Raw genomic sequence first — 18,444 nt, forward strand, 5'->3', positions numbered from 1 at the left:
GAGGAGGAGGAAGAGAAAGGAAAGAGGAGGAGGGGGGTGAAGAATGAGAAGCGGAGAAGGAGGTGGGGGACAAAATGCAGTAACATAAATGCAACAGCCACAAAATAAAAAGTCAAACTGAAAAATAAAAAAAATAAAATAACATGCAACCACTCAGGAGACAGACAGTCATACTGGGACACAGACTGGGAGCAAAAACCAGTGAATCATCCATGATGAAGATCTGCTTCGTGCAGATACCTTTCAGTGTTTACTGGTGCACCTGTCAGGTGATCAGGAACAGGAAACAAGCTCATTTAGAAACACTGGAAAGCGCTGTCAGCTGATTCCGAGACATAAAATAGCTGATTCCTAGATGTAAAATCAGCTGATTCCTAGATGTAAAATCAGCTGATTCTCAGCGTTTGTCTGTGGTTCAGACAGATTTCTGCTGTGAAGTATCTGTGGCTTCGTCCGTGTCTCCGTGGACAGACAGATTAGAGATCCTTACACTGAGGTCAATGTACGAGAGGCTGACAGGTGAGAATATTAATCAGGTGGTTCACCCAAAACAAACTAATTAAACTATAGCAGACTTTTATTTCTCATCAGTGCAACAACATCCTTCAGCAGGAAACAGCTGATCGAACACAGCTCACCTCTCCTCAGGTAACTCTTTCATACACACCTGTCACCAACACTCCCTCTGCACGACACCTGATGCTCTCAGACTCATTGAGAAGGACGGACGTTCCACCAATGACCTTCGCACACGTCTCACCTGTTACCTGAATCAGTCCAGGTGACCACGTCACGAAGCAGCCGAGAGAAGGAGCACAGAGAGCGAAGCTGCGTCGAAGCTGAAGGAGGCTCAGAGAGAGGAGTCTGAAACATGTCCACCTCCTTCACTCTGTGACACAGTCCCACACGTGTCCTCTCACAGTTCTGACATCATCAGTGTTCACGTACAACACAGAAAATACTACAGAGACAGAAGAAAGGGGGACAGACGCTGTGTCCAAACCTCTGCCTGGGTCTGTACATACACATATAATCCAGCATATAATCCAGGATATAGTCTGCAGAACATCACGTCAACTAACAACAATGGACTCCTGCTGCATCCCAGCACACACACACACACACACACACACACACACACACACACACACACACACACACAGAAAAACAAACAGCTTCATGCAATGATTTTCACATGTGATCAGTGTGTCTGAGTGTGTGTGTGTGTGTGTGTGTGTGTGTATGTGTGTGTGTGTGCGTGAGAGAGAACCAAGCATGCTGAGGAACAGAATGAATGGAGCAGCGTCAGTGAATGACAGGTGAGCAGGAAGTGGAACAGGAAGTTGCATCACATCTTCAACTCAGCTGTTTGGTACTCAGCCCACATGGAACGTGGTCTTGGTAAACGCCATCTTCCTCACTGGGCTCCTCTTCATCTTCCTGAAGATGATGATGATGAAGGTGCTCCTCTCGATCTCAGATTAGCCGTCTCCGTCCACAGGTCAGCAGCTGGCCACAGGTCACATGTCTCTGTGGTCGTCACAGTGAACAGGTGAATGTGGATCAGGGCTCAGAGCGAGTCTGTGACAGACCAGATCTGGACCTGGTTTTTGTTCTGTGGAGATGTGAGAATCTCCTCTCACGTGCCGCCCTGCTCAAAGGCAGCGGCAGAGACAGTTTGACCACCTTGATGACGTCGAGGATCAATCTTCTTTGGTGTTGTGTTTGGACCAAGTCGTCCTCAGAGGACGTTCTGTCTCGGAGTCCCCATCAGGGTGACGTCCTCAATCCGTCAAAGAACAGCTGTGCTGCTGCTCTGCTTTAGTATAGTCTTTTCCTCTGCTCTGCTTCAGTTTGACGTCTCTTTGTCTGTGGCACTCGGTTGTTTTTTGGATGTCTCTCACAGTCACTGGGTCAAATGTGTCAATAAGAAATGAGTATAGACGACAAATGTGTGGTGATGACCAATGAGAGGGGCTGATGAGTTTCATGGTGGTTGGCATCTGTCATTACCGCCATCTGCTGGACTGTCACAGCGTCACAGTGTAAAATGTTCCCAGTGTCCATGTGCAGCGGTCACCTGTAACCCAGACCCACTCGGGTGCTGCCTGTTTTCAGGCAACTGACGTTACACATTTCTGACTTCTGTCCCACCTACGTACCAGTTATGTGCATCCCAACAAGATGTTTCCCATCATCCCCTGAGGATGTGAAAACAGCTGTGTGCTGCTTTGATCAGAGTGAAGAGAAGAAGAAGTAGAAGAAGAAGAAGAAGAAGGACCCAACACCTCAAATTAACTTTAACAAGAACACAAGCGTCAGAATGAAACATCAAAGTTTCCTGTGATCCTGATTCCAATTGTGAGGATCTGCTCAAAGACTGACAGTAAACACACACACACACACGCACGCACACACACACACACCGTCTCCAGGTCAAAGGTCACGTACCTGTTTGATCCTGGCTCTGCCTGGAGAGAACTTCCTCTTTGAGATGGCCGGTTTCCCCATGCCGATTTTAGGGGTGAGGGGGAGCACAGTGGTGGGAGGTGCCTGCAGCTGGAAACAAATAACATTCAAAGAGATGTCAGTGACCAGGAGGAGAAAACAAGGAGAGGTCAGTGGGTAGGAGGAGGAAACAAGAGGTCAGTCACAAGGAGGAGAAAATGAGAAGAGGTCAGTGGGTAGGAGGAGAAAACAAGGAGATGTCAATCTCTAGATGGTCACAGCAAGAGGAGGCATCACAGTTGTCTCCTCTTACATTTACCTTGGAGAGAGGTGGAGACTCTCTGGCAGTGGGCGAGGACCGGAGAGGAGGTGAGGGCGGAGAGAGTGGAGGTGGGGTGATGGGAGCTCTGACAGGAGAGGTCTCGGGGGAGGCCTCAGTGGAGAAGGGAGACTGCCTCAGGCGGATGGAAAGGTCATCTGATGGCCTGGAGGAGCAGGGAGGAGGCCTGAGAGTCCGGCCCTTCCCCCGGCGGGTGAAAGGAGGTGGGCTGGGAGTGGAGAGGTGCAGGAGGGAGGGGGGAGGAGATGAGGAGGTCATCAGCTCCATCACCTCCACGTCTAAAGAGGGGTCCAGTTCCAGCACTGGGCTCACTGGCTCCTCCTCCTCCCCCATATCTGAATGGTCCTCCTGCTCGGTGCCCTCCGTCGCCTCCTCCACTTCCTGTTCATTCATGCTACCAGTCACTCCCTCCACCTGCTCCTCCTCTGCATACTGTTTCTCCCTCAATGGTTGTTGCATGGCAACCACGTCCGGAGCAGCTGCCACTGTTGCTCCTGTTGGCTCCGACGTTTCAGGAGGCTCCACCTCCACCCTCTCTGAAGGCTCAGCGTGTGATTGGTGCTCATCTTTGGTGGGTTCTACTGCCACAGCAACAGGTTCAAACTGGTCCTGTGATTGGCTGTCATCGTCCACCAATGTCACATGACAGGAAAGGGTTTTGCTCTCTAGCGCCATCTCTGCACCCTCCCTCGTCTCAGCTTTTCGTTGATCGGTAGGTTCCTCCTCCTCGTGGCAGTTGTTCACAGAAGAGGAGGGAGAAGGTGGGGTGTGGGGCGAGCACAAGGGGAGTAAGGCAGTCCTGTGAGGGGAGGAGGGAGAGGCCTCTGGAGAGCCAGCTCCAGGAGGAGGAGATTGTGCTAAGGAGAGGGTGAAGGCAGGAGGTGAAGATGGGGGTGTGGGGGGGGGCTGCTCGGTGGGTAAGGCTGAGTGCGGTGTGGTGGGTTGGGGGGAGGCAGGAGCTGGCTGTAGAAGGAGGGGGGAGGCAGCAGCAGAGTGAGGAGGAGACTGATGGCCTTCATTCGGGACAGATCCCAGTTGGACTCCTGCGCAGAGAGACAGATCAGTTTGACCAACAGGGCAGGGTGGCACGTTATAGCCCCGCCTCAGCTGAACTCAACAGTGACAGGTGGGGTCGGGCAGTGCACCAGTTTGTCACCATTACGGTGTGATGTCATGCCATGACATGGATTGTGCAATACCCTCATTGCTGTGATTAAAGTTTTAGCATATTGAAAATAATGTTCTTCACACCAGGTGTGATAACATGCAGGTAGAGAGTTACGTACCTACTCATAGAACTGGAGTTACATCCGCTAACTACTATTTTCCTCACAATAACACTGACTGCAGTAACGTTACAAACAACAGATGCTTATTTCTCTGTTGTTGGCTGCAAGAACCAACACAAAAATCTTTATCTACTGTCACCACGTGAGGAGGAGGAGACCCAGTGGAATAACTTGATGGAAACAACAACAACAATTACCGGAAAACTCCGAGGCTAACAGTTCTAACGATATGATGTCACTTCAAAACTGAAGCTCAAGGATGGGTCGAAACAGTGTTCAAACTTAGAACCTGTAAGCTTTGACATTTTTAGGATACTTTACTGTTGTACTTATATCATACACCAAATAAATGGTGCTGAGATGTCCAATCCTACCGCTCGTCCAAGTCTGAGAATGAATCACGACATTTACTGATTAACCTACATTACGGGGAAGGTTACTCCTCCCATTTTTAATCCATTCTTCTTACCTAAGATGTCTTCCTTTACATTGTTAACAGAGCGAAAACAGGTAGAATCAAGTTTTCAGTATCAGTTATTTCCAGTTCATGTGTCACTGTAAAAAACACAAAAAACTTACTGTGACATGAACAGACACCTACAGGTAAACACTGCTGCTTCCTACCTGCAGGTGGACATTTTGAGCTGCTGTGCTGATCCTTCTCCTCATCCTGGTCTTGTTTCCTTCCTCCTTCTGTACTCTTAACATGCACCTCCTCTTCTGGGCTCTCCTTCGCTGTCCGATGAGGCTCCTCCACCTCCTCCTCCTGCTGCTGTGGAGCTTCTCTCTTGATCTCCTCCTCATCTTCAGTCTTCCTCTGTTGCACCATCTCTACCTGTTGCTCAGCCATGCCTACATCTTGGGTAAGAGGAGGATGTTATAAACTCAGGAAACCAAATTTTACATACATACATCTGACACTTCTTTAATGATGAATGACACTCACCCACAGTGGCTCCAGACTGCCTTTCTGTTTGATTGTTTTGTGGAGGGCTGGTATTAGAGTGGTTTCCAGGACCAGCATCAGGATGCACAGGGCAAGTAGGACCAGGACTTTGACTGGTTTCAGACTGCCCCAGGATGGCAAGAAACAGACTAACAGAATCAGGACCAGGGCTAGCCTCACACTTCAAAGGGCCACCAGGGCAAGATTTTGAACTAGCCTCTGGCTGCAGGGGGCTGGTAGGGATAGGACTGTAGTTAATCTGCATATCACCTGATTGCAAGGGGCCACAAACAGGACTAGAAGCTGGGCTGCCATGCATGGAGCTAGCTTCAGCTTGTGGAGCATGAGGGGAGAATGTCTGAGGAGGGCTAACGTGGGAGGGGGCAGAGGGTGGGGGTCTTGCAGACGTTTCACTAGTGCGGCTTGTGCTAGGCATCGCAGTGTTATCCTGAGTGGGGCTAGAATGGACAGGGCTAGCATGGCTTGGACTAGCCTGAGTGGAAGGAGCATCAACAGGGGTGACTGATCTTTGACAGAGGGGGCTTCCTGAGGCCATGCTTTGTTGGTTTTCAACAGCAGACCTGTCAGGGGAATGAAGAGGACTACCTTGGGACTGATTAACCTGGCTCAAACTGGCCTGGTTGGGAATAACAGCAGATGAGTCATCAGGTAGGGAACTGGCAGGTCTTGGGCTCATCTGCTTAATACTGTCTATAGGTTTAAAAAGACCAGAATCAAGCTCCACCACATTAGGAACAGCAGAGCTCTGACTAATGGAACTGGCCACCATGTCCACATTAAGACTTGAACTAGCTGAAGTAGGGCTCAGCACAGACAGGCCAAAACTGGTTCCAGTGTCAGGATTTGGGCTGTAATGGGGGCTACCTGTGGGGCTTTGATATGTTTCACTGGCCTGAGCTGGACTGTGAGGTGGGCTAACACAAGCAACAGTAGCATGTGCAGGGCTGCTGTATGTTGTGCTAGCTAATGAGGGAGTCTGTCTTTGGACTAGGCCTGAGTGGGCACTTTTAGCGGTGCTTTGTATGTGTACAGGACTAGCTTGACCAGCAGGACTAGACCTAGGTGGACTGTGGATATCAGTTACGCTAGCAGAATGGGAACTTGTCTGGCCACTATGGCTCAGACTGTGGCTAACAGAGCTACCAGTTGGGCTAGTATCAGTTGGCCTACAGTGTGAAAGACTAAAGCTAGTTGGAGTTGGCAGGGGGCTTGTCTGTTCTGGAGATGTCTGTGACAGATTGCAGGTAGTCTGGACACATGAAGGGCTTGAATGACCAGGATTGGGGGAACTTTGGCTTGTCTGCATCTGTGCGAACTCTGCAAATGTACAAACAGAGGGACTAGTTCTCTCTTTAGCATGAATGGAGCCCATCACACTGTAGCCACAGTTAGCTTCTGTGTTGACTGGGCAAGCATGAGTTGGGCTAGTATTAGTTGGACAGTCCAGAGTGGATTTAGGATGACTGGGACTAGGTTCTGACTGAATAAAGTAACTGGGGTGGTCAACAGCTACCTCCATCTCCTCATCTTGACATGAGATGGGGTGGATGGGTGCATCCAGGACTGCTGAGGGGTTGGCTGGTTGCACTGAGGATTTAATAGGTGGTTGCGAAGTAAAGCTGACATTGGCAGGGCAAGAGTCCATTAGCATGGGGTTCGAACAAGCCACAAGAGAGCTGGTAGAGCTAGTGGGCATTTGACAACTATCTGAGTTATTTTGGATATGTATGGGGACATCTTTACCTTGAATAGATGGGCTATCACAACGAGAAATGTGGGTAGCTGGGGGAGGAATTTCCTCCGTGTCATCAGCACAAGGTGAGCAAGTTAGGCTACTGTGTTCCACTGAAGCACGAATGTGAAGAAGGCTTTCTGGTGCGGGCATGACAGAGACATGAGCAGGACCAGAATGGTCCGGGCTAAGTGAGCTACTCTGAATGGGAACAAGCTCGCTTGCAAGCTTTCCCTCTGTGTCATGGCTATCAGGGAGCATTGTGGACAGACTGGAGTTGTGAATAAGCAGGGCAGGGCTACTTTCCAGTGTTTGGCCATCAAGGTTAGGACTCAGCTGCTTAGGGCTATGTTCCAAGAACTTCAGCTCTGTGGTACTGGTTTGGGTGTATTCCTTTGTGCGTCTTAACTGTTGAGCAAGCTGAAAAGGAAGTAGGCAAAGCTCTGAAGGCCTAGCAAGCTGTGAAGAGTGGGCCTGTACTGGGCTTGCAGATTGTGACAGACTACACTGTTTGGCTCTGAGTGGGGCTGATGACGGGCTACATGGAGCTGAAATAGGCCTAAATGAGGCCTGTGTTCTTGCTGCTTGGAAAGACCTACAGTTGACTGGTGAGAGGTCATGGTCCAGTGTAGAAATGTGCTGTGCAGCCCCACATTGCAGCTGAGCAGGACTGCTTGATCCAGGGCTCTTCTGATCCAGTGTAGGTGATCTTTGTGGGGGATTGTGCTGAGGCTGTGTAATGATAATATTAGCATTACAAGGTTTATCAAGCTGGGTCTGTGTAGCGCAGTCCTGCACAGGACTGTGTGGTGGTGGGCTTTGCAGAGGTTCTGTAGGCTCTTCTGTAGGAGAATGCACATGGCTACATGATGTGGGACTACCTTCCCTTGGACTATGCTGAGACTCTGTGGCCATAAGCCGATCCTCTGTGGAATTCTGGGTACTGCTAGAAGAGGTGTAACTAAAGCGGCAAGAACTATGCTGGGTGTGTGAGGTAGTCACATGGATAGGGCTTTGTTGCAGCTCAGCAGGACCAGCTGAGCATGGCATAGAATTTTTTTGGAGTTCTGTTGAACCAGACTGAGACTGTGTAGGGCTTTGTGGAAGCTCTGATGGACTAAGGTGAGGTGGAGTGTGGCTGTTCGGTTGTTCTGTATGATCAGGGTCAAGTGATGTAGGTCTTTCTTGGAGTTCTTTTGGACCTGGTGGAGGACTTTGTGGGAGCACTGTGGGATCAAGGTGAGATGGTAAAGAATTTTCCTGGAGCTCTGCAGGATCAGAGTGAGATGGTGCAGGACTCTGCGGGAGCTCTGTAGAGTCAACGTGAGATGTCAAAGGGCTATTTTTGAATTCTATTTGAACAGGATGACATGGCAGTGAACTTTGCTGGTGTAATTTTTGATTAGAGGGAAATGGTGCAGGACTGCATTGGAGTTCTGTGGGTTCCAGATGAGATGGTGCCGGACTCTGCTGGAGCTCTGTTGGATCAGAGTGAGACAGTGCAGGACTACTTTGGGGCACCGTGGGTTCAGGGTGAGACAGCACTGGACTACGTTGGAGCTCTGTGGGTTCAGGGTAAGATGGTGCAGGACTGTGGTGGAGCTCTGTTAGATCAGGTTGAGCTGGTGCAGGACTGTGTTGGAGCTCTGTTGGATCAGGGTGTGATAGTGTAGGACTGTGGTGGAGCTCTGCTGGATCAGGGTGAGATGGCGCAGGACTATGTTGGAGCTCTGCTGGACCAGGGTGAGATGGTGCTGCACTATGTTCGAGCTCTGTGGGTTCAGAGTGAGATGGTGCAGGGCTACGTTGGAGCTCTGTTGGATCAGGGTGAGGTGGCACAGGACTGTGTTGGGGCTGTGTGGGTTCAGTGTGAGATGGTGAAGGACTATGCTGTGGCTCTGTTGGATCAGGGTGAGATGGCGCAGAACTATGTTGGAGCTCTGTTGGATCAGCGTGAAATGGCGCAGGACTATGTTGGAGCTCTGTTGGATTAGGGTGAGATGGTGCAGAACTACGTTGGAGCTCTGTTGGATTGGTGTGAGGTGGCACAGGACTCTGTTGGAGCTCTGTGTGTTCAGGGTGAGATGGTGCAGGACTGTGTTGGAGTTCTGTTGGATCAGGGTGAGATGGCGCAGGACTGTGTTGGAGTTCTGTGGGTTCAGGGTGAGATGGTGCAGGACTATGTTGGAGCTCTGTGGGTTCAGGGTGAGATGGTGCAGGACTGTGGTGGAGCTCTGCTGGATAAGGGTGAGATGGCGCAGGACTGTGTTGGAGCTCTGTGGGTTCAGGGTGAGATGGTGCAGGACTATGTTGGAGCTCTGTGGGTTCAGGGGGAGATGGCACAAGACTGTCCTGGAGCTCTGAAGGAGCAGGGTGAGATGGCATACGACTTTGCTGTAATGGTGTACAAAGGGTCTTGGTAGGACTCTGTGGTGTGTCTGAAAAGACGAGCTGGATTGGGCCATGACTGATAGGTGGAGCCTCTGCGTGACCTGGAATTGGTGGCTGTGAAATGCTAATGGTTGGTGCCTGGGTGGGACTGAGCAGTGAGGCCTTGGTAGGACTGTGTGGAACTGAAGTCTGTGGGATTAGCGGCTCCTCCTGAGGCCTGCAGGTGGAGCAGATGTAATCTTCAGACCCTGCCCTACCCTCCCCAGCCTGGACAATGCACTCTGTATGGACACACCTGTAAAAAAACATAAATTAAAACATGTACGAATGCAGAGTTTTAAACACACAACAGACCAGACAGCAGCGGTGTCTTGACATGTGACAAAAAGCCAGGTTTGCAACTGTCATATTTCTAATTGTGTTTGTGTGTGTGTGTGTGTGTGTGTGTGTGTACCTATGACAACAGATACAAGTCAGATAGTCCTGTGGTGTGTAGAGGTCCGGGGCACGGTCACAGAAAGGGCAGAGCAGGGCCGGGTCACATGACTCACACAGAAATGGGTGATTGGCCCACTGCCCTGATGATCTCACACCACAGCGGCGGCAGACTCTGCAGTTCTACAGGAGAGAGGTTTTAAAACACACATTCACACACACACACAAGGTTCAAAGTTCAACACTGAGACTGACATCAGCGTGTGTGTGTGTCTCACCTTGCAGCTCCAGCCGGTGCTCGGTGTGTGATCCAGAGGTGGTGTGAGACAGTGTGCGTGGTAGCTTTTATCACAGCGTTCACACACCAGCAAAACACCTTCATCCCCTCGCAATCTAACACACACACACACACACACACACACACACACACACACACACACAGAGCAAAACAAAAAGCCTGTCAGATTGGTCGGATGACACCTGGTATAAGTGGAGGAAGAGGAGGGTTGTGCTTCGTCCCTCTCCTGCAGAAACGTCATGGATGTTTCATGTGATTCACACACGTTTCATCTCAGCAGTGTAGAAAAGCTCCGGTTACATTAAAGCTGCATTAACTGATTTTATGGCCTCTAGGGGGCAGCAGCACTCCACAACACCTGACACCAGTTTCTAAAGTCGTCATGAACATCTCATTACTGAGTCGCATATTTCCACGTTCAGTTGTTAAGGATCAACCTGATGATGGATGTGGACTCTGTTTGTGTCTCCTGATGGACGTCAGTCCAGTCTTGTCTCTCTTTTAGCTCTGGTTCTGGTCTCCTCCAGCTCCTGAGGGAAACATCTGCTCTTTAGCTGCAGAATGCTAAATGTCCACAGCTGGTCTCTGACTCTTCATGAACGCTCGTCCATCACTGAAACAATTATCAAACATGTGAGTGTGTGTTACCTGCAGCTCTGACACACCCGACACTGAGGACACTGCCAGCCGGCCCGGCACAGGGGGGAGGGGGCCAGAGGGGGGTCCAGGCAACGTCCATGATAACAGCTACCACAGCAACAACACATCAACAGACCGCTGACATCACCGCCATCCGAACACAACACACACTGTGAGGACACTGCAGAGAGACAGACGGACAGAGAGAGAGAGAGAGAGAGCGAGAGAGAGACACAGACAGACAGACAGACAGAGAGAGAGACAAACACAGAGAGAGAGAGAGAGAGAGAGAGAGAGAGAGAGAGACAGACAGACAGACAGACAGACAGAGAGAAGGGGAGAGAGAGACAGACAGACAGACAGACAGACAGACGGACAGAGAGAGAGAGAGAGCGAGAGAGAGACAAAGACAGACAGACAGACAAACAGACAGAGAGAGAGACAAACACAGAGAGAGAGAGAGAGAGAGACGGACAGAGAGACGGACAGAGACAGAGAGAGACAGACAGACAGACAGAGAGAGAGAGAGACAGACAGACAGACAGACGGACAGAGAGAGAGACAAACACAGAGAGAGAGAGAGAGAGAGAGAGAGAGAGAGAGAGAGAGAGAGAGAGAGACGGACAGAGAGAGAGACAGAGAGACGGACAGAGACAGAGAGAGAGAGAGACAGACAGACAGACAGAGAGAGAGAGAGAGAGACAGACAGACAGACGGACAGAGAGAGAGAGAGAGAGACAGAGAGAGAGAGAGACAGAGAGACGGACAGACAGACGGACAGAGAGAGAGACAGAGAGACGGACAGAGAGAGAGACAGAGAGACGGACAGAGAGACGGACAGAGAGAGAGAAGCCAAGTTTGAATTTCCAGAAAGTCCTTCAAAACGTTCTCAATGTTTGAATCTCATGGAGGCAAACAGCAGTTGGAGCTAAGCCTCCAATCTGAAACACCAATCAAGAAGAGACACAACGAGCCGATGTCAAAGAAAGAGCTGCAGTCAAACGATGGACGATTCTCATGTCTTTCCACTGGTTTCTATACACAATGTGTACTTGTGTGTGTGTGTGTGTGTGTGTGTGTGTGTGTGTGTGTGTGCGTTGCACACAGTGTGTACCTGTGTGTGTGTGTCTTGCACACAGTGTGTGTCTCTGGGTCCAGTCCTGGTGAGCTCCGGCAGCAGCAGCACAGGGGAAGTGGTAGCTCCGCCCGCAACTCGTCTCCTGGCAACGCAACGACGCTCCGAGACGACGGCAGAACGCACATACCTGGACAGGTGAGAGAGGGGCGGGGCTTAGCAAGGCCACACACAGCTGTATTCCTCCTGACTGTGATCAGATGCTACACAAACCGACCTGTGTGCTTCCCGAGTCGATGGCTTTGTCCACATAGAGCAGTGATTGGCCTTCACCACGACACACCCCCTCTGACCAGGCTGCACATTGCAGGTGAGCACAGCACTGACCTGCACGCGCACACACACACACACACACACACACACACACACACACACACACACACACACACACACACACACACACACAGTCAGGCCCACCTGAAAGGACTGACACTGACAGATGGAGGTCAGGAGTAACAAACGAGTTAAGGAGAGGAGGCGTGAGCTTCCAGTACCTGTGGGGTCAAACAGTGATTGGACGTTGATGTCATGTGGAAGGCCGACGGGTCCGAGCTGCTCCACAAACTCTGAGGAAGACTCCTCCTCTGAAACACCAGGAGACACAATCAAGAGGTGATCATAACACTGAGCCCTGAAACTGAGGAGGAGCAAGGAGGCGAGACACCCGCGGCAAACCAGGCAGGAGGTGTGCTGCCATGCTGCCCCCCCACAGGTGACTTTAACACGCAAATAAACAAATAACAAATAAATAACAAATAACAAACGTGATTTCCTGCAATCAATTATTCAATAAATCAAGTGAAAGATGTGGACAAAGTGGAGACAGAGGGAGGAAGAGAGAAAGACACAACTGACTGGACCAGGACCATCAAACAGAAGAACAGACAGTACTCACCACTCTGCTCTGGACTGCTGCACCTACACACACACACACACACACACACACACACACACACACACACACACACAGACAGACAGGAACAGTCATGAGGCTCTTGTAAACATGTTTATGGGCAGTTTGACTTATTTTGAAAAGGACTAAAAAGGAAGTGAGGTCACTCACGTGGGCGGGGCCTGGTCACCACGGTAGCAGTGGTCGTGGCAGTCGTTGTCTCGGTCGGAGGAGGCGCGGCGGTTAAGGATGTGGAGGGGGATGTAGCCGGGCGTCGGGCCGAACACCACCAGGCGGCCCTGGCCCAGGGGGGGCTCGTCACCACGGTAACAGAAGGCACACTGCTTCAGACTGCGGGGCGAGGGACACCGAGGACACGGACAGACAGAGGGACAGAGACACTCGATTAAACTTGAACCTTAAAGTCTCACAGGGGGGACTGGAACGCACACACACTCTGCCTCACCATTTTTTGGTGTGTCCAAGGCTGGGGGTGGGCGAGCCCCCGGAGTCCTCTGACAGACACCGCTGGAACAGAGGGGACAGTGAGTCCTCGTCCTCCAGTCGGCCGCAGGGAGAGACCGGAGGACTGGAGCAGGGACTCAGGGCAGGACTCTGCTCCGTGGGACTGACCCCGGCCCTCTCTGTGTCCTTTGGAACCATGCTGGGACTGCAGTCCACCTCCATGGGGGCAGGCATGTGGCTCGGGCTGGGCCGCTCGTCCTCTGCGGGATCAGGGGCTGGTTTGGGGCTGGGGGTTGGGCTGTGAACTGGGGAGTGGGGCAGGGGACTGACTCTAAGTTCTTCCCCAGGACTGGACGCTGGTCCAGGGCTGGAGGCTGGGAGCAGGGCACAAGGAACAGGGCTGGTTCTGTTCTCCTCATTCACACTGGGAGGTGGTTCTGGGCTGGACTCTGGGACTGTGGGGTCAGGGTCCGGCTCAGGTTCTGGGCTGAGATAGTCCTGGTTGAGTTCAGGATCAGGATCAGGGTCAGGTTCAGGGTCAGGGTCAGGGTCCGGTGGAGGTTCCAGACTGAGATGGTCCTGGCTGGGTTCAGGATCAGGTTCAGGGTTTGCATTGGATTTTCTCCTGGAGGTGGACCGACGGCGTCCTGTTGTCTTCTCCTTCACCTCTGCTCTCACACACACACACACACACACACACACACACACACACACACACACATCAAATCAACATAAAACCAAAACTCAGAACAAATTTATACAAAAAAGATGAAAAGCAGAAAAATGAGATCCACTGGATCATGAGGAAGGACCAATCAGAGGTGCACACACACACGCTCACACACCACACACACACACACACACACGCACACACACACACACACACACACACACACACACACACACACACACACCTGTCTTCTGGGGGGTCTTCTTCTCCATGGCGTCCATGCTTTCTTCATCCTCTACCTGGGCTCGGCCTCGACTCCGCCCCCTGCGTGCGCGGACACACACACACCAAAAACACAGGCGGTCAGTTGAGCAGACTCGACTCAGAGTATAAACCTGCTGCGAGGACAAAACCGATTACTTTCTGACAAGCGTCTGTCCACTGGAGATGGAGCCACAGTGCTGTTGAGAGACGTCCTCCATGTCTCACAGCTTACTGAAGAGACGTTTACGGCTTGTTCAGAGGGACACGTTCAGGAAACGGATTTATAAAGCAACATCAGGAGAAAGTCCAATAAAGGGACATGGACACAGAGCTGGACACTGAGTCCTTTTGGAGGACCTGGTCCAGAAACAGAAGAGGGAGGATCAGCAGCGGAGACGGGACAAGATCAACGTGTGAAACTTCGGTTTCATCTCAGGACCTGAGTTTAGTGTCTCAGCTCACACCTTGGTCCAGAGTCAGAGGCTGGTGACGCTCACGCTGTCCTCACAAGCTGGAGCTGCTCGCTCGTTAAAGCCTCCTCCAGCCTGTGCTCCAAAAACCAGACTGACAGACGGACGGAGGGAGGGAGGGACGGACGGAGGGACTACAGTACACACAGTAACTGTGGGGGAATAAAAATCAGGAGACGTCCTGATCACGTGTGACACATGACTCGTGTTGAGGAGGTAAAACAGGTGAAATGTGACTCTATACATCAGGACATTCACTCTGCCCACAGCCTCTCCAACGTCTTCTGAGACAGAGACAGAGAGAGAGACAGAGAGACAGAGACAGAGAGACGGGGAGAGAGAGACAGATAGAGACAGAGAGAGATAGAGACAGAGACAGACAGAGAGAGAGAGAGAGAGACAGAGAGCTTTGCTCTCAAATGGCTGGTGATATGCTAGTGATAGCATTAGCATGGCTTGTGGCGAGTAACCAGCAGGAGACGAGCTGAGACGAGCGGTCCAGTCCAGACCTGATGACGCACGGCAGCCAGACACCGTGGTGGCGTTCGTAAACTCTGTCAAACTTTATTTCCTCTGCAACCGCGAACACGCCACCGTTAACGACCAGGATCTTATCTGGACACTTTACTGTTAAAGCTCCACCCCCGCAGCTTCACCACCCGTGAAGCTGACGTGACGCGGTGGTGACGTGCAGCTCCGACTGACTACAACACCTGACGACCTACTTCACACCACACAGGTGAGAATCGGGGAGAACATTCGTCAACAGTCACGTGAACTATGTGATTTCTCTAAGTGAATGAACAAAGGGACAGTCCTGAGTGTCCCTCACAGCACTGCCTTCACATGAAAGTACTCAAGTACTTGCACCTGAAACCTGAACATCAGTATGTTTGAGTACATGAAGTCAGTTCCACTCTTAACATCACTCACAGGTAATCACAGGTAATGTACAAACATCTCCATAGTCACACTTACTTCTTCCTTGATTTGGGGGGCGGAGGAGGAGGAGGTGGAGGTGGAGGAAGAGGGCCGGGAGGCGCAGAGCGGCCACTGCTCCCATCTTTCCGAGGTCGTCCACGAGGCCGCCTCTCGGGGGTGGGGCTAGCGGCGGCGGCCTTTGCCAGCTGAGCGCTACGTCCGGCCCGAGTGACAGGAGGGGCTGGTCCTCTGTCCCGAGGCTCCTGAGACTGAGCCTCAGATGGCATTCTGGGTAAAAAGAGAGACAGGTTCAGGTTTGGTCCACTAGAACAGACACAGAGAGGGAACGATTGTTAGCACACAACAGGGTCATTCTCAGGCTGGCGTCTCGGTCTCTGACGGACCGCCGGTCACATGACTGGACCTGTGGAAGCAGCAGAAGACAAAAGGTCCATTTGAGCCTCAGGTGTCCACACACTTCAGGGACATTAGCTGTTATGGACGCGCTTAAAAAGACAACGTCTGACAGAACTCAGATCGATCACTTCAGCTGATCACGTTTTTTTTTCCTTTTTTTTTGGGCTTTTCTAGCCTTTGTTATAGAGACAGCTGAAGGTACGACAGGAAAGGGGGTAGAGAGAGAGGGGTCGACACCAAGCAAGAGGACCGCAGAGGACTAAAGCTTGGTTTAGGCTTCTGCGTCGCGGCGACGCCGTACCTACGCCGTCGACGCAGACCCCTACGCGGACCCTACGCCGTAGCCTGACGCGCACCTCCAAAAAATCCTGACGTGAACGTCGAGGACTGTGATTGGTCCGTTCAGAACGTAATTTTCGGTTCAGTCGCAGCCCTATGGTCGCAGCACAACAACACCGCCATTTTCAAAGTTTCTGTGGTGAGAACTACAAGAAAAACTGGACCAAGCCGAAGAAAGAATTATCGAGGAGGTACGCAAGTACGACCACCGCTACAACTCCTCTTCGCGGCAGCAAGAGCCCCCCGAAACCATACAAAGACACAGCCGCACCCCCCTAGCGGCTTGGCGGTGAATTGCGGAGCAACGCGTTCCCTCGACGCAGAACTACGAATGCTCAGTGACGGCGTAGGGTGTACGCCGTAGGTACGGCGTCGCCGCGACGCCGAAGCCTAAACCAAGCTAAACAGCCTCCATACATGGGGCACACACCCTACCAGCTGAGCTACAGGGGCGCCCCGAGCTGATCACATTTTTAGCTTTGATGGATCAAGTCGCCGTGAAAACTGTCACATGATCAATATTTCGGTAAACAGAAGCATCAGATGGGACTCAACATCAGCACATTATCAATACTGAAGGGACAGTTTTTAATAACGTCTTTCTAGCAAACGTGTCGACGGCGTGCGGCGGATGCTGGTCTGCTGTCAGGTCACATCCTGACGGGTTTCCTCTGGCTGCTGGCGGCGCTCAAACAAACCCAGTGACATTCAAATATCAGGTCAGCATCGACCGCCTTCACCTGCAGCCGCGACATGTTCACCATGTTTCGTTTTGCTTCATCATGTGACTCTTCTTCACACTAAAAGGACCAATCAGGCGCTGCCTCCTTCAGTGGGAGGAGCAGGTTGTAATGATGGAGAGCGATGAAGAGCAGAAACAATAAGCCGACATCAGCTGGTTGTTTCTCTGAGCTCTCATTGGCTCTCAGAGCCTCCACTTTGTTTCTAACTCAACGTTCTGGAGGCTGAAACCTTAAACTGACGCAGCACATTCAGACATCAGACTCAGGAGCTGGATTCAGGTCTGACCCCGTCCCCTAACGAAGGACACGAGGACATCATTTCAGTTTCTGAACAAATCAAAGTGAAGTTTCTTGATTGAATATTATCTGTGATTAACACCAACAGACTCATCTGTTTTCTGATCGCTGTTCTATCAGCTGCAGCACCAGCAGTGAAACAGACCAGACACAGACCAGAATCCAGAGTGCTCTCTAGTTTTTCAGCTTTCAGAGCCGATTTAAACCTGAACCTGAAGAGAACCTCCTCTGGAGCAGGTTAGCTGTGCACCATCGGTTCATTCCTCTCACTTTATGTCCACCCCTCTGGACTCCACCTGAGTCTGGACTCTCGTGTCAAGCCTGTCCAGGTCATCAGAATCAGACGAATCAGTGTCAGAATAACAACAAAGACACACTTTTAAAAGATGGTGTGTGATCATGTTGCTTTCATTTGGCAAATGATATGGGAGGAAGGAGGGCTGAAGCCATCAGGCACTTCCTGTTTGGGCGCTCCAAGCTCAGTATCTGTGGATGGAGAGAAAGTGTTACCAAGCCCAGCCCTCACACCTCCACCCAGTGAGCAGAGAATGCCACCACCACCCCCAAATTCACACCACAACAAACCAATGCTGCTTTCAAAGACACCCTGAAACCGAATCCACATCAGGACCAGAGACGGACGCTGAGGCCAGCAGTGTGACCCGCTGACAACATGTTGCTGTTATTCATGTCTAAATCTTGCCTGAACACACTCAGGGGTTCTGAGGAATCCTTTGGATTTTCGTGCTGCAGGTCGGAGTCTTCATCGATTCTGAGAAATAATTATTGATCACATCTGAAAACTGTCTTTTCTAACTACTACTGACCACTATTTTCATCATCTCATCCTCAGCACTGTTTCATTGATTAACTATTCATCGTTCAGCCTATAAAACGTTTATTTCCAACCGTCAGTGTCTGGATGAAAGGAAGGTTCACAGTTTCTGCTTTAAAAAGGATTAGAGTGATTATTAATTACCAAAAGAGTTTGAATTGATTATCAAAAATCATTGTCTTCAGCTCCACAATGTGATATCAGATGTGAGTCGTAGCTGTAAACAGGGACTGGACACAGCACACTGAACACCTGAGTGAGCCGATCCAGGTGAACCTTCTGACGTTCAGGCATTAAGTGCCACCACAGAGGATGACCGGGCGCAGCAGGAGGTCAAGGTCCAGAAGAGTCCCTGTCAGACCTTCAGGACCTCCTGCTGCCCCTGAGCTCAAAACCTCATCATGACGTTTCAAACTGCAAAGTGAATGTCAACGCCGTCACTGAAGTACAGTGTCTG

At 51.1% G+C, this 18,444-nt stretch overlaps 1 protein-coding gene across 9 annotated transcripts in view; it reads right to left on the minus strand.

The window, feature by feature from the left end:
- The window catches only part of LOC143339613 (histone-lysine N-methyltransferase 2C-like), a 59,824-nt gene that overhangs the window by 40,189 nt on the left and 1,191 nt on the right, over positions 1–18,444 (minus strand). For all 9 annotated transcript variants that reach the window (XM_076760905.1, XM_076760904.1, XM_076760902.1 and 6 more), the window contains exons 2-16: positions 15,414–15,644; positions 13,946–14,025; positions 13,033–13,699; positions 12,738–12,917; positions 12,570–12,592; positions 12,169–12,258; positions 11,892–12,001; positions 11,654–11,804; positions 10,549–10,720; positions 9,881–9,995; positions 9,622–9,785; positions 5,024–9,462; positions 4,702–4,935; positions 2,768–3,831; positions 2,452–2,559 (exon numbers count right to left, since the gene is read on the minus strand). In XM_076760905.1, coding sequence (XP_076617020.1) covers positions 2,452–2,559; positions 2,768–3,831; positions 4,702–4,935; positions 5,024–9,462; positions 9,622–9,785; positions 9,881–9,995; positions 10,549–10,720; positions 11,654–11,804; positions 11,892–12,001; positions 12,169–12,258; positions 12,570–12,592; positions 12,738–12,917; positions 13,033–13,699; positions 13,946–14,025; positions 15,414–15,643 — 7,827 coding nt within the window. In that variant the 5' untranslated portion in view covers position 15,644. The remainder of the gene's footprint in view (positions 1–2,451; positions 2,560–2,767; positions 3,832–4,701; positions 4,936–5,023; positions 9,463–9,621; positions 9,786–9,880; positions 9,996–10,548; positions 10,721–11,653; positions 11,805–11,891; positions 12,002–12,168; positions 12,259–12,569; positions 12,593–12,737; positions 12,918–13,032; positions 13,700–13,945; positions 14,026–15,413; positions 15,645–18,444) is intronic.

This window comes from Chaetodon auriga, chromosome 21, assembly GCF_051107435.1.
Source record: "Chaetodon auriga isolate fChaAug3 chromosome 21, fChaAug3.hap1, whole genome shotgun sequence".
Classification (NCBI taxonomy): domain Eukaryota; kingdom Metazoa; phylum Chordata; class Actinopteri; order Chaetodontiformes; family Chaetodontidae; genus Chaetodon; species Chaetodon auriga.